Raw genomic sequence first — 15,629 nt, 5'->3', positions numbered from 1 at the left:
CTCTCTCTCTCTCTCTCTCTCTCTCTCTCTCTCTCTCTCTCTCTCTCATATTCTCCCTTCTCCACCAACTCTAACTTTCTTTTTTTAGGATCAATTCTACATGTGTGCCTCTAACAAGACTCAGACCTTAGAATTGTGTAATTTACAGTTCCTGTTATAGGTGGTATGTTCCTGCTGATTTTGAAAAGAGTTCCTTTGTCTACATGGGAACATGTCATTCTAGTTTCATAGAATTGGACTTTCAAGCTTTTTTCAGCTGGAACTCAGTCTTTAGGGAACACTCTTTAGATTAGGAAGCCCCTGAGTCATTCTGCTGTAGACTGAGACTTTCTTAGCAGCATTAAAGCAGGTAGCCATCTTAATGACATTAACAAATCATCATCATCATTATCATCTTCACAAAAAACTTTTTTAGACCTTTAATGTTTACAAAGAAATTCACATAAATTATTTGATTGTACCCTCACAACAGCTCTGTGAGGTGATTGCTTTATTATCCCTATTTTATGAATGAGGAAACTTGAGGCTGAGAGAGGTTTAACAGATGTGTTCAGTATCATGCATCTGGTGAGGATCCGAGGCTGGATTCAAAGGTCAATCTTGACTCCAAGATGAAGTGCTCTACTCCCTCAACAACCTTGTTGCCCAAATTATTTCTTTCTGTTATTAACATCATTAGATTTGCAATGAAAGAAATCTACCCAGTAGTCATGAACATTATAAGTCATTGTTATGGTTAAGATTTAATGAAATAGAACACATTTTTATTAAACTATTACATAGTCTGCTTCTAATCACCTTGGAATTTAAAACTGGAGCTTCTAATCACCTTGGAATTTAAAACTGGAGCTTCTAATCACCTTGGAATTTAAAACTGGAGTTCAAGTTTTTTTTCTTCCATTTTACATACATTAACAATAATAATAGCTAGAATGTATATAGTGCATTATTTTTTGGAAAGCACTTTGCCCATATTATCTCATTTTATCCTCTCACCAATGCTAGGAGGTAGGTGTTATTTCCCCATTTTACAGATGAGAAAACTGAGGCAAACCAAAGTTAGGTATATAAAATAATATGTTGAGTATATAGTTAGCTTAGACTGTATAGACAGCTGCAAAGAAGTTGTCTCTATAAATGACGAACACATGTTGGAAAACACTGTGACTTAAGAGCTTTGAAAGATCTTGATTTCATTGTTGTGGCCACTCCCTCCACCAGTGCCTATTGCAATCCTCTCAGGTGTCAGTGGTTCACTGTGTGGCCAAGGATTGGTGTGGCCAAAGGTTATGGAATTAGATCAGTACTTGATAGTTCTGTGCTGTGGTCAGGGAATTCAGGTAAAAGCCCCCCTGCATCAATACAGGTTACACCTTACCTATGACTTAGTGGATGAGTTCTAGGAAGTTTGTCTGAGGCCCAGTGACTTACTTAAGGTCACACTGTTACTAAGTGTCTGAGGCAATATTTGAACCCAGGTCTTCCTGACTTGAAGTCCAATACTCTGTCTGTCTCACCACACTGCCTCTGGGGGTATGGAATAATAACTTCATAATTCAGATGTTTTTATCTAATATACTTTACTGAATGATGGGCTTAGGCCTTGCTTCAGCTAATGTTTTCTTCTCTTTCCACACTCTTTTGTTCTTCCCTGTTGGTCATCTGGATATTTAACTAACCCAACCTTCCTACTTTGGTGGCATTGATTATTGACTTTGATATTCCCCAAAATAATAGTATGCTCTGCTAATAAGGACTTTGAAGAAAACTGGTGGTGGGTATTACCGCTGATGCCATATACTAGAGGGGAAATTCAGAACAGATTGGTTCTAGACATGTAGTCATTAGATCCTTGAATATCAATTTATGAGACATGCTTGAAACCCTAGCCCCTGCCTCTGGGACAGGACAGACTTCTTCAGATTAGAAAGCCTGAGGCTTAACTAACATCATGGCTGTCTGTCATCCATAAGCAGAACTCGGCCTCACGCTGAGGTGTGTGAAGCAGGATTCCTGTCATTGAAGAACTGGGGTACCAGGCAGGAAACCAGTACAGAGACCTAAGCATGGCAAGATTAGACAGCAGGAGACCTAATCACAGAATGGGAGCATGGGTGGGGACCTGATCTTAAGGAACAGGTCAGCAACAACAGCGATAGCTAGTATTTATATCGAGCTTTATGCTTTAAAAATGCTTTATGTACATTCTCTCAGTTATTGAAATTGTGTTTCAAGTTCAGAAACACTAATAGCATTGTGGATTTGATTCTGACCCATGGCCACCATGTTTCTTCTATTTCCTTTCTCTTTGTTGTTCAGTCATTACAATTGTGTCTGACTCTTCATGACCCCATTTGGAGTTTTCTTGATAAAGATACTAGAATTATTTGCCATTGCCTTCTCCAGCTCATTTGAGAGATGAGGAAACTGAGGCAAACAGGGTGAAGTGACTTGCTCAGGATCACATAGCTACTAAGCGTCTGAGGCCAGATTTAAGCTCAGGTCTTCCTATGCTCGGTCCAATACTTTATCCACTGTGCCAGCTACTTGCCCCTCCCCTTCTGTCCTTGCTATATTGACAGCAGCCCCCAGGCTGTAGAGGAAAGAGTCAAGCACTGGTTATCTGATTTGGGGGCCTTCAAGTTGAAAGACAGATTAGTGAATGCAATGCTACATAGCACTGTGTTTGTAACTATCCCAAGCCCCATATCCTTGTATGTTATTATTATAGGTAGTATAGCTACTGGTACATATTTTTGTCCTTTCTGTTAAGCTTGTTGGCTTCTTGATAATAATAGCAATGATAGATAGCCTTTATAGAGTACATTTTATCCTCACAACAACCCTGGGTATTAGGTGCTATTATCACCCCCATTTTTCAAATGAAGGAACTGAAGCAGTCAAGGACTCCTTGCCCAGGGTCACATAGCTAGTAGGTAGCTGAGGCTGAATTTGAATTCAGGTCGTAGTGACCTAAGTCCATTGTACTATCCACTGTACCATCTAGATGCCTTTAGAGCAGAGGACCAGTTTTAACTCTCGCCATTCTCCACAGTACCCAGTATAGTGCTTACAAGTAGTAGCACATTGTAGGCTTTTAGTGAATGTTGAAACTGAGTTGCCTGAGCTGCCTAAGGGACTTCCAGATCCCCAAGTTGCCCTGGGACACACTAGCTCCTAGCTTCTGAGGTCCGAGTGCCTTCTCCAAGGATGTAAGAACAGAGTGCTGACTCCTCCTACGTGTCCTGGAAGTGGTTTCTATTCCTCTTGAGTTAGTAGAGAGCTTTTCAGATCTCCACTAAAGTGAAGAAAAGATGGAGTTTAAAGAAGTGCCAATCCTTCCCTCTCCTCTTTGAGAACTTTGTGGGTTGGGTCCTTCTGCATCCCTCAAGTTCAAATAGCTGGTTAGGGTCTCATGATCAATCATGAAGTTTCACAGCTGCATTCTTAAGCATCTGTGCTCTTCTCACTGGATTTTATTATGTGATACCAGGGTATAGCTTTATGGAAAAAGGGGAAAGAGAAGAAAACAGGAACAGAGAGGAGAGAGGGTAGACCCAGAAAGCAGAATGAGACATTTTTTAGATGTGGTATTTTGCTTGACTGCATTATGGGGCTTTTCTTTTTCTTGTTTTTCCTCAGTAGGGGTATAGATGGGAGGGGGAGAAAATAAAATTTTTAGTAAGAGAATAAGAAAGAAAGAGAGAGAGAAAGAAAAAGAGATAGAAAGAAAAAGAAAGAAAGAAAGAAAGAAGGCATGCCCCTAAGAAACCTACTGCTGCATTCCCATGGGGCCTACTGTTTTCTCAGAACCTGCTCTATCTCAAGATCTCAGATAAACAGAATAACCTCTTCAAAGGTATAGACAGGCTTTAGAATAATGTCAGACAATGATATGAAATTGTTTGCTAAGTAATATTTGGAAATCAGCTTCCTTATTGCCAATGTGTTCCTAAATTGACAGTTATAAAGTAGTGCACAGTATTTCTAGCATATGCCCTATCTGAACTAACTTAGGAACACAATGAAAATCATAGCTTTGAATGATTATTAGCATAGCGTTACCTAGCAATGCCATGGTTATGTCCAGGAGAACCATTTTCATTACTTTGAATGGCTTATAACTTTTCTCTTAAGCTACCTCTTTGTGTTGACATTTTGCTTAGATGTATTTTAAACAGAGATGAAAATCTGGTTAGCTACTTCATAGTTCAGAAATGGAACAAGTTATGAAATTTTAATTAGCTCCTTTTTTCAGCATTCTGATAATTTTAACTTTGGTTGTATTTAACTCCATGTAGGTCATTTAAATCAACCAACAAGTACTTATTAAGCAACTGTTATGTGCTAGGTTTTGTGTTAGGTGCTGTGGAGAAAGAGAGAGAGAGAGAGAAGGGAGGGAAGGAAGGAAAGAAAGGAAGTGAAAAAGAGAAAGAAGAAATGAAAGAATGTAAAAGAGAAAGGGAAGGAAGAGAGGAAGGGGGAAAGGAAAGAAGAAAAAAGGGAGGGAGGGGGAAAGGAAGGAGAAAGGAAAAAAAGAAAGGAAGGAAAAAAGGAAAGGAGAAAAGAAAAGAAGGAAAAGGGAAGGAAGGAAGGGAGGGAAGAATGAATAAAAATAGAAAAAGAATCACCACTTATAAATCACTTATGTTAAGGAGAAAAGATATTCATGTGCAAAGATACACATCATAAATATAAAATGGATGAATATAAACACATATAAAGTAGTAAAATGTAAGATAGATTGGGACTGAAGGGCTGGTAGATAGAGAGCTGGTCTTTGAGTCAGGAAGACCTGAGCTCAAATGACTCCTCTGATACATAGCTTATGTGGGTCAAGGCCCCAGGCAATTGTCTAAGATACTATTAATTCCTGATCTACATCCTGATCTACAAGGAGTTTCTTCACTGGGACTTTTTTAGACCAGTGAAATCATAGGCACAGACCCTAGTCCTTTATATGATCCCTTTTGGGGAGAAAATGCAAAAATGCATTTTATGCATGTAAAAGGGGTGAGGGCAGTTCTTTATGCCTTAGTGGCAACTGAGCCACTGCAAGGTCACCCCCAGCCCAGCCAGTGTTACTTTGCTCTGGTTGCCGTTCTACCCAGAACCAAACCAATCATTCCTTTCTGGCATGCTAGAAGATAAGTTTCTTACGCAGAATCAGATGACTGTTCATTAGAGAAGTTCAATAATAGTTCAAATGTGTATGCACCATTTATCATCTGTGCCATGTTAGACATTTAGAGGGGCGCTAAATGAAGTATTGGAGAGTTATAGAAATGTCTAGTGTTTGAAGCCCCATTAGCCAAATGCCTCTTTAATGCACTGAAGCTTCCCATAGTGACCTCTGTAAACTCACACAGCATATTCCTTTATTATACATCAGATTTTTCTCTCTTCTTCAAGTGATGTTCACATTACTCCCTCCGATTATGGTCTTCAATGTTTTATGTTGCAGTCTCCCAGAACGATGGTCATTCAGAGCCTACACATCTGTGTTGTATTTTGACCCTCGGATGAGGATATTCATCCAGACAAAAAGAGTTCAAACCAAGCACCTGTCTTACTGCCTCTACAGACCTAGGTAACTGCATTTCCTTCAAATTATCTTCATAGAGATTTTTATTTTCAAACCAATGGGCTTGAAAGCCAAAAAAAATGACATTTTTGTCAAGGTGAGGAAATTGATTTTGATAGCAGGGACCTTTATAATGTAAACAAAATTCAAATTGAATTGGCAGTGAGGGTTGCTAAAAAGTAATCATGTGTGACAAACATTTGGCGGTAATGGTGGTTCAATGGTGGTACTATTCTGGGAGCCCATTAAATAAGATTATCAACAAAAGTGAGAATTTGTTTTTTAACTTTAGTGCTTCTCAGGTACTTTGGCTGTTGTATGGAAGTTTCTTTGAAAGACTATAATTCATATATACATCTCATTTATCAGATGCATTTAAATTATATATGTTTGTAACTATTCCTTTTGGGGGGCGTTATGGGGTGGACTTGTGATTTCATTGACAAAGGGAACTCTCAGGGAGGAAATTCCTCCACTGTTGAGATCTGGGTCTGCTCTGCAATTTATGGTCTTAGGGAATTGTCTGGGGACAATGAGAGGTTAAATGTCTTATTATCAAGAGTGCCCCAGGGTCACAAAGCCAGTATATATCAGAGGTAAGGCTTGAACCTGGGTCTTCCTGACTGTGAGACCAGCTTCCTATCCACTACACCATTGACTCTCATGTGTGATTATATAGTGACATATATTTGCAACTATATCACCTGTGTGGTACACTTACTATGTCTAGATAATGTTGCTATTGCAAAGATCATATCATCCTACTCTATGTCTAGGCTGGCTCATTCACCCCAACTGCACTCATATTAGCAGGCCTGAATTGATTCATTCATTGATCACCTGATCATCGTACAGTATTACTGTCACTGTGTACAATGTTTTCCTGGTTCTGTTCACTTCACATTGCATCAGTTCATATAAGTCTTTCCAAGTTTTTCTGAAATCTACCTGCTCATCATTTCTTATAGCACACACAACTTGTTCAGCCACTCCCCAGTTGATGAACATATCCTCAATTTCCAATTCTTGCCTACCACAGAAAGAGCCACTATAAATATTTTTGTACAAATAGGTCTTTTCCCCTTTACCATTAACTCTTAAATGATTACTTAATAGTAATTAGTAATTAGAAAATGGTTACTTAACAGTAAGGCAAAAGCAAATATAATCAGTACATCACCGTTGCTCAATATAGAGCAAATGCAAGAATCGTCAACAAATTACAGTCTACACATAAGTCCAAGTCATATTTCCCTATGCACACAGTATCCAGGGGAGAAATTGTGAACACACTTATAGAAACCTAACGAGAAGCAAGAAAACACAAGGACAATTCATATACTCACAACTCTGAACTGTAGGTTTTTATGTCCTTGGTCTTTTCATGAAGAATTTATACCTTACAAAATTATTTTCTAACTGTACCCCTTCTTATCCTCACTGCTCTCCTGTAAGGCAAATCTGCTTCATTTCTATTCTCTAACTGATGAGGCAGTGAAAATATCTTTTAATTCACAATCCCTCTTTAAAGGTCACTGAGATAGTGTTCCTTAAGGTAGAGAACTGCAGAGCTCCTCGCATTGACTTTCTGGGTAAGGCAGACAAACCCAGCAAGGTCTTCACTCAACAGGATATTTGTAATGTTGAGTCAGCTTCTTTTAAGAGCGAAGCAAATATGGAACTTCTCTTTTCCCTTGTGTTTCTCCTTATTAAACCAGAAGTAGAGAGCAGTTAGCATTTCTGGGAGGTTGCACCTTTCTTAGGCTCTACTTGGTGCTGGAAAGCAAAAAGCAGAATTCAGTTTTCCAAATTCAGTGAGTTTCAAACTTCCTCCAGCTTATCAGCATCTTCTATCACAGCAGCTAAAACTTTTCTGTGAACTGACTTTCCTGTAGCAGTTATTGCCTCCTGTCATCTTCACAATTCATTTCCTTCCATTAGGCTCTTCCCTTCTTCTGGTTTCCTCAGTGACTCAGATAAGAGCCTCCAGATACTCAAAGCTTATCTTGTCCTGATAAATCCAATTTTCTCCTAGTTGTGAAGCTACCAGTCCTTATTTAATCATCTAATAGCCTCTAAATAGTTATTTAATTTACTCTTTTATATGTTTTAGCCTCTCAAACTCTAATTGAATTAATCACATACAAATGAACTGAGGAATTATAGTGCCTACAACCTCAAGCATTTCTTATCCTCTATCCAACAGGTCCTCTGAGTTTTGTTTTGTCTTCCTAATTGTCTGTGTCTCTGACATTTTATTTGAAATTACTTTTCTTTTCATGTGATTTTTTTCAATTTTTCCTTACACAAAAGGCCTCTTTTTGCACCTTTTCAAAGGCAGGCTTTATAAACTAGAGGGGGAATACCTTATACCCTTCACAAGTTGACTTCATACATCTTCTTTACACAACAGCTCATTTTCTGCCCCTTTCAAAAAACAACCAAACTTCTTACATACAAAAGGGGCAGTACATTACTCATGTATGTGCATGTATACAAGTACACTGAATTCCTTCTTTGATTCCTCTTCATAGAATGTCAGTAACCCCAGGGACTCAAAGTCTATGCTAAAGTATGGCAAATCTTACCAATTTGGAAAGGTTTTGAATATGGGCCAGAAATATATTATATGGTTGTTGTCTTAGGAGTAATATAGCAGGGTTTGGAAAGATTTATCACTCTGAGGTCAGCCAAACAGTGGCTGAATTTCTTTTGCACAGACAACTCATGAAACCAGCTACTGGGGGTTGGCAGCTAATGACCGTGATTTGAATCATTGAAAGGAATACTCTCATGAAAAGTATCATAGATATTTAGAAATACTGACCTGTCCTTTTATCTATCTAGGGACACATACATGCATACATATGGTTTGTATATCATTTGATAAAGAGAGCTTAATAATGATTTATTTTACATATCATAAAGTTTGACCAGATTAACCATGCATGTAGAGCCAAGAAATCATTAGTTTGGCAACTTTGAATGTTTAATGTGTCTTTTTTTTTTCATAATGCCTACTTTTTTCATAGAAAAAAAAAGTCTTTTCCAAAAAAGAGTTAATATCCTGGGGAATTTTGGTCTCTCATACAGATGTTAATATTAAAAATTATAGATTTCTGTAGCCAGCATACTGCTTGCACACCAGTGGATTTCTCAAAGGCTTTTTACCCTTGATTCCTGACTGCACTGTAAATCATATTTTTTTAAAAATGAACTCCCCCAGGCCTGAGACTTTCCCTATAAATCTGTCCACCCATGCATTAATAAATACCAAAGTGATGTTTCCTTTTCATCAGTTTCATTCTTCTAGCAAGTACCTGGGGGTCCCTAGCTCAATCAATACATTTGATCTTTTCAAATTTAATTATCCCTGTTAGTGAGCTTGGGTAAAAAAATGACTTAAGCCAATTGGGGAGAAATGCGGATTTATCTCTTTTTTGGGATGAATTGTATGAAATTAAATTTTGTTCACCTAAATTACATATATCAAGTGATAGCTGTTAGTGTTCCAATACATTTTTTATTTATCTGTCAAGGTGATTTTCTGAGATTTATATTGGCAGGAGGTAGATAGAATGATAATGTGAAGCTAGTTTGCTAAGAGGAAGTCAAGGAGGGTTTAGCCTTTGCCAATTTATTTTGTTTTGTTCAGCAGTTCACATAAGGCATTGTGTTAAGACTGATAATTTGACATCTATAGCATAGACTGAAACCATCATGGGATCTTAGTTTAGATCTGGAAGGAACTTGAAAGATCAGCTAGTGCAACCCTCTCATTTGACAGATAAAGAAATGAAGGTAATGATTTAGCCCAAGTAACAGGTAGTGAGTGGGATTTGAACCCTGGTCTTCTGATTCCAATTCTAGTAGGCTTGCTGCCTTTTTGTCTGGTTTTTGTTCTCTTTCTTCCATGGCAAAATACATTACAGCTCACTTCTTTCTCCATTCGCAAAATCAGTGTTTACTTGTATTTATTTCCCCCTCTGAAATGTTCTCCTTTGAGCCCCAGTTCTGGTAGTTTTGTATTGTGTTTTTCAATATTATTTCCGCCCACCCTCCCTTACTCTCTTGCTCCCACCACCCATGTGCTACACCTTTGGTTGTACATACAGCTTGAAAAGCCTGGTCTCCAGCGAAGGAAGAGTTGTACTCACCTCCTGACAGAGATATCAGAATCAAGTTACAGATTTAAACAAACAGTTTTGGACAAGTTCATTGGGGAAATTTATATGACTTGATGATCCATATTTGTAACTAGGGTTTTGTTTGTCTTTTTTTTTTCCCCAAGAAAGTTTTTGGGAGTTGTGGGAGATAGATAGGAAGAGCTCGGGACAGTCTTTCCTCTCCCCCACTAAAAAGAAAGACCAAAATAGAAGAAAGGCCATAATGAATCATGACGTACTAGACAGTTTTGAAAGTTACATGTTGAATTTATTATAGACTTTAAAGAAAAGCAAGCTCTCCATAAGAGGTTCTTGACCAGGGGTCTCTTGGGGTCAGTGGATAGATTTCTGGGGATCTCTGAAGTTCAGTGGGGGAAAATGGCATTTTTATTTTCACTAGCTTTTAACTGAAATTTAGCATTTCATTCAATTATTTTAAAACTTAATTCAGAGAAAGGGTCTGTAGGCTTCACCAGATTGCCAAAGGGTTCCATCACACACTGCTACTTAATTGAGATTCACAGTTTCATGTACAGCCATTATCTTCTGGTCTGCTTTGCATATAGAAATGCTAATTTTATGTAGTATATGTTAAATTTAAAATAAATATAAATTAAAATGGAAACAGACAAAGGCTGGGTCCAGTAGTTCCTCTCAGCATACCTCCAGGTACTGGAGTGGGATTGATTGTGGAGGGACTGGGCTGCTGAGTAACCTCTTTAAGTTTTTAGGTTAGCTCTGTCAGGAGTTGCTGCTGAAGCAATTTGGACAATTCCATTTTCTTTCATCCCCCTCATTTTAGAGGTAAAATACCCGCCATTTGGGAAGAGCCCTAAAATATAGGGCAATACTCTGGTGATTTTTTTTCAAAGGCACATCCAGGGTCCAGGAAGATGCTGTATTAGAGGGTTATCAGTGGCCAGCTATGACATTTTCAATTAGAAAACTTTAAGTACTGCTTTGCAAGCAGGCCTTAAAGCAACATGAAAATGGAAGTGATTAAAATTGTAAACAGTAAACCAATCCATCTAAATTGTTTCCTCTCAGGTTTCCAAAGATTTAACTGCTAAATCCTTCTTTGTCTTCATGTTGCATCTGCCGTTTTTGTCAGGACAGACATTTCTTCTAAAGAATTGCTCTTTCTTTGGGTTCCATAGACTGTTTTCTCCTCTTTCTCCTCCTACCTAACAGCTCTTTTTCAGCCTCTTTCAAAACAGATACATTAGGGGCATTTTATTATTACTTTTATTATTATTATTATTACTCTATATTACTAATATTATATTACTACAAAACTATATTGCTATAATACTATATTAACATATTACTATATTACTTATTACTATCATTACTACTATTATTATACACTACTATTATATACTATTATTATTATATACTACTATTATTACATGCTACTATATATATTATTATATACTACTTACTGTTGGTAAGAATAAGAATTTTAATGAACATTTAAACATAATCCATATTATTTTGACACTGATAACCTAGAAGCAGTAATCAGTTCTGGAGAATATTCTATCAGGTTAATAATGCTTGTTGGTACATGGATAGGTCCCTAGTAATTTTGATCATATGTGTTCCTGGTTCAGTGCCTGTAACATCAGGCTTGAGCACTAATAAGTGCCTTTTGAGTCTTCGGGGGGGGGGTTATAAATTCTTCACTCTTCGAGAGGATTTAGCCCAAAGTACACTTAGAATATGATTCACTTTATGAAAACTCAGTTTTCAAAAACATATCAGTTATACAAAGTGAGGGATATCTATCTACACTTTTTCTCTCTCTCTGTCTCTCTCTCTCTGTCTCTGTCTCTCTCTGTGTCTCTCACTCTTTCTCTCAGATCTGTCTCTCTATCTATCTACCTTTCTCTATCTCTATGAGAGGTGAATATATGTATATATATATACCTATATGTACCTATGTATATACATATATACCTATGTGTAAATACACATATACCTATATGTAAATATACATAATGTTTATGTATACATATGCATACGTAAGTATAGTTTGACATCAGATACACTATTTCTCAAGTTCTAAGTTGGAAGTTCAGACATAGAAGAAAAGGAAGCTGTAACTGAACTTTTATTTATAAAATTTGATAAATAATGGTAAAGGACTTTAGGTAAAGTCTCACGATATTCTTATGGACAAAATGGCGACATGTGGGCTAGATGGTGTCATTATTAGATGGTGTCAGGATCCCAAGATGAATGACCACTATAATAGTCCACAACCTTTGACATAGGCATGCCTGATAAAATAAAGGATCACACAGAATGTTTCAAGACACAGCCCTCTCTGACCTTGTGACACTGGATTTGCCCATTGCTTAGCCTTAGCTTAGTGTTTAAAAGCAACATACATATTAAAGCACAACCCAGTAGAAAAGTTCTTCCCCATTCCCGCAGCCCCTGCATAACCCAGGAGAATATGAATAGACACCCTAGGAAAGCCCAGAGCTTGCTAGGTAACCAGAGTCCCCAGTGTTGCGCTCTGTGACACAGTGAGGTCTCATAACTTTTTACTCTTTCCAATACAGATAATTCATAGTAGGCTCTAATAGGCCTGGTCTAGTGGTCTAGGCACTTCTTATTTTAGCTATTGCGCATGGGCAGACTCAAAGTAAGAGACTCTCATGAGGACCATCAGCACCAGCTGCTGTGTATGTTCACTCCTATAGTCACTTCCCCTGCCTTCTTGATTTTGGTCAGTTGATTCTTTGCTGGTAGAACAGCATTGCCCTCAATGTGGTATCAACATGGAAGGCGCTCTCTGATGTCATCACAGGACCGTTGCAGTCAACGTTTTTATCTTTTACTTGGATGAGGATTTGGAAAGCATACTTCTCCAATTTGTGGATGGCAAAGAGCTGAAAGAGATTGCTATTACATTACATGACAGAATGAGAGCTCAAGGCCAAATTCAAAACAATCAAACTTTACAGGGATATTTATGAAAGTCTGATTTTAGACTTTAAAAAAATCATTTAAAATAGCATTTATATGGGACTTATAAGTTACACCCTTTACAAATAATACATTTGAACTCTCAACAATATTGTCAAGTGGATAGCATAAGCACTACTACCCTAGGGAAAACTAAGACTCAGAAAATTCAAGAGACTTGCTCCAGATCACTCATGTCAAAGCTAGACTTAAACTCATTTCTTCTGACTCAGTGCCTTTTTTTTTAGCTATAATTTTAATGTAACATTTATATATGGATTAGTGGCACCCCTTTCTGTCAGCTAGATGGCACAGTGGACAGAGTGCCAGCCTGGAGTCAGGAAGGCTCATTTAACTGAGTTCAAATTTGGCTTTAAACATTTTCTAGCTTTTTAACTTTGGGCAAATCACTTACCTACTTCTAGCCTCAGTTTCCTCATCTGTTAAGTGAAAGTATTAGACTTTATAGCCTCCAATTAGATTTTTCTCCTAATATCCTTTCATTTCTCCAGTTCTGTGTTCAACTTAGCTGTACACATTAAAAAAAGAAGAAAAATTGTTTCTTTGTGATTATTGTGGGAGGGAACAGAAACTATCAGCACTCTCTCCCTTTTACCTTTTTTAAGCAATCATCAAACTTACATGGGTTTTAGTAGAAGAAATAAAAGTATTCATTTTAGCCCATAAAATTTCTATTTGAGAGACCTGATTTTGTCATTAAGAAATAAAGTGATCTGTTCTATTTTTAAGGGTGCTTTGAGGAGAGGTAGCCAATGTATATAATTCAGATGACTTCAAGTCTTCATATGGTTCCTCAATTGACCAGTAACATCAGAATGAGCTCTTAATCGTATATAATTAGCTTGGCTGTGATCTCTTAGCTCTCTAAGTCACCCATAGCACCATCATCTTTTTGATCTGTAGTTAAGGAATTTTTTATACCATCATCTTGAGTGTTTAGGTTTGCTTCTGTATTTTGGCATGTTAGAGAGAGAGGACAGAGGAAGAGAGAGAAAAAGGGAGAGAGAGAGAGAGAGAGAGAGAGAGAGAGAGAGGGAGAGAGATTTGTGTTAATTTGCCACCTAATGAGGCCACTCATAAAATAATTTTGTAAAATGACTCTTTGGCACACTGTTGTGTGTATCCCATATAATAGGTTTGCAGAAAGAAGAAAGATCTTGGTTTGATTTCTAGATCTGCTACTGATTCCCACACCCTTAAGTGAGTCATTTAACCTTTTTATTTTGCTATCCTTAGGCGGGCAAAAATAATCGTGACCCATTTCATACAGGTGTTGAAAGGAATAGTTTACAGAAGCTTGGAGTGTGTAAAGATGAAAGATGCTAAGAATGTGGCAAGGAAGAGGTAATAGTAGCCTCTCTTTTTCCTTTTGGCTCCAAAATAGCCACCTTTGTGAGAGCTATATATAGTTGAGCATGAACAATATTTAAGAGCTCTTGATCATGAGTTATTTTTAGTCTCCTTTTAAAAATAAAAATTCACAGTTATGTTTTGCTTTTATCCCCCTGTGCCCTGATTCCCATCTAAGAAATGAAGAAACATTTACTCAACCTTAGTCCATTTTTGTTAAATATTGGAAGTTGAAATTTGTTTTTTTTTAGATTTTAAAAATTTTCCTGATTGAAACAGCCCATTATATCACTTGTATTTTGTAATTCTGGATCAGACAGGTGATGGGAGTTGGAATAAGGCAGAATTTTAGAGGGAGGCGAAAGGAAGTTCTAATGAGAAGCAAGGGGTCTGTAATTATATAGTTCAGAGACATCTGCGTCTAGGAGAAAGGGATAAACCACCAGAGCAGGAGATGGAGTCAAATTCCCATAGAAAATAGTCCCATCAGAATGGAGACTTGGAGGGACCCAGGTCAGTTTACAGCTTTACATTGACTCTTCAGTGATGGCAAGAGGAATGGCATCTCAGGAAAAGAGAGAAAGGAATATCAGCCCGGTTCCATGAAGGAATTTCAAGTCAACAAGCATTTATTAAGTGCTTACTATGTACCAGTCACTGTGCTAAACACTGTTAATAAAAATACAAACAGAAAGAAAGAATCCCTGCCCTCAAGGAGCTTACATTCTAACGGAGGATGACAGGTCATAGAAGGGAGTTAAAAAGGGGGGTGGGGTGCAATAGGGCAGGGAAATTGAAGGTCTTCTTACTGGGGCATGGTAGAGAAAATCCTGTATTGTCAGCAGTGCAGTACAACCTAGAGACATGGTTGCCCTGATCCTTCTTAAAATGGAGGTTCTGGGAGGAATCAGATAATCAGGGGGAGGAGATCAAAGTGGTAGAAGGTACTTCCAGTCTTCCAGTGTGAGAAGTAGTGAGGGGGCAGGGGTAAGAATTGAGGGGTAATGTGGTTAGGGTAGGGGGTGAGGGGGTGGAGTGGGCTTCCAGGGTTTCTATGGCGTGGTAGACAAGGTCCTATGGAGACTGGTCGGCAGTACAACCTAGAGAGGGATGGGAACCTAAGAGGATGGAGAACAACAGGCAGGTTTGAGACATGACAAAACAAGAATGTGCCCAAGGTATGCATTATGGCTGACTTTTTTTTCTCATATTGATGTCACAAATACTTGTATCACATTTATTTGTGACACTTCTTAATACCTTTGGATGCATGATAAAACCAGTTCCACCAATTTTTTTATTTACTTCTCCAAGGAGAACTTGCGAGCCATCCTTCCAATTAGTGGAATTTATGGTGAGAATGTTAAGATTGATAAATTTCAGTTCCTCTAGTGGCATGTCTATTTGTTGATCATTGGATCTCATGTAGAGTATCATCAGCTAAATTAAGGTTGATAAATATCTACAAACCGCAGTATGGGGGAGTTACCCATGATGATGGAATCACAAGATCAGAACTGTATGTCTATATG

General features: G+C 37.9%; 1 protein-coding gene across 1 annotated transcript in view; it reads left to right on the top strand.

Moving 5' to 3' along the window:
- Positions 1-15,629, top strand: part of MORC1 (MORC family CW-type zinc finger 1) — a 201,072-nt gene that overhangs the window by 47,839 nt on the left and 137,604 nt on the right. Inside the window, exon 9 of the mRNA XM_027867998.1 lies at positions 5,465-5,590. Within this exon, the coding sequence (XP_027723799.1) occupies positions 5,465-5,590 (126 nt within the window). The remainder of the gene's footprint in view (positions 1-5,464; positions 5,591-15,629) is intronic.

Source organism: Vombatus ursinus, unplaced genomic scaffold (genome assembly GCF_900497805.2).
Source record: "Vombatus ursinus unplaced genomic scaffold, bare-nosed wombat genome assembly UNPS02001419.1, whole genome shotgun sequence".
Classification (NCBI taxonomy): domain Eukaryota; kingdom Metazoa; phylum Chordata; class Mammalia; order Diprotodontia; family Vombatidae; genus Vombatus; species Vombatus ursinus.
Note: the sequence above shows the minus strand (reverse complement) of the source record. Positions and strands in the feature narration are given on the sequence as shown.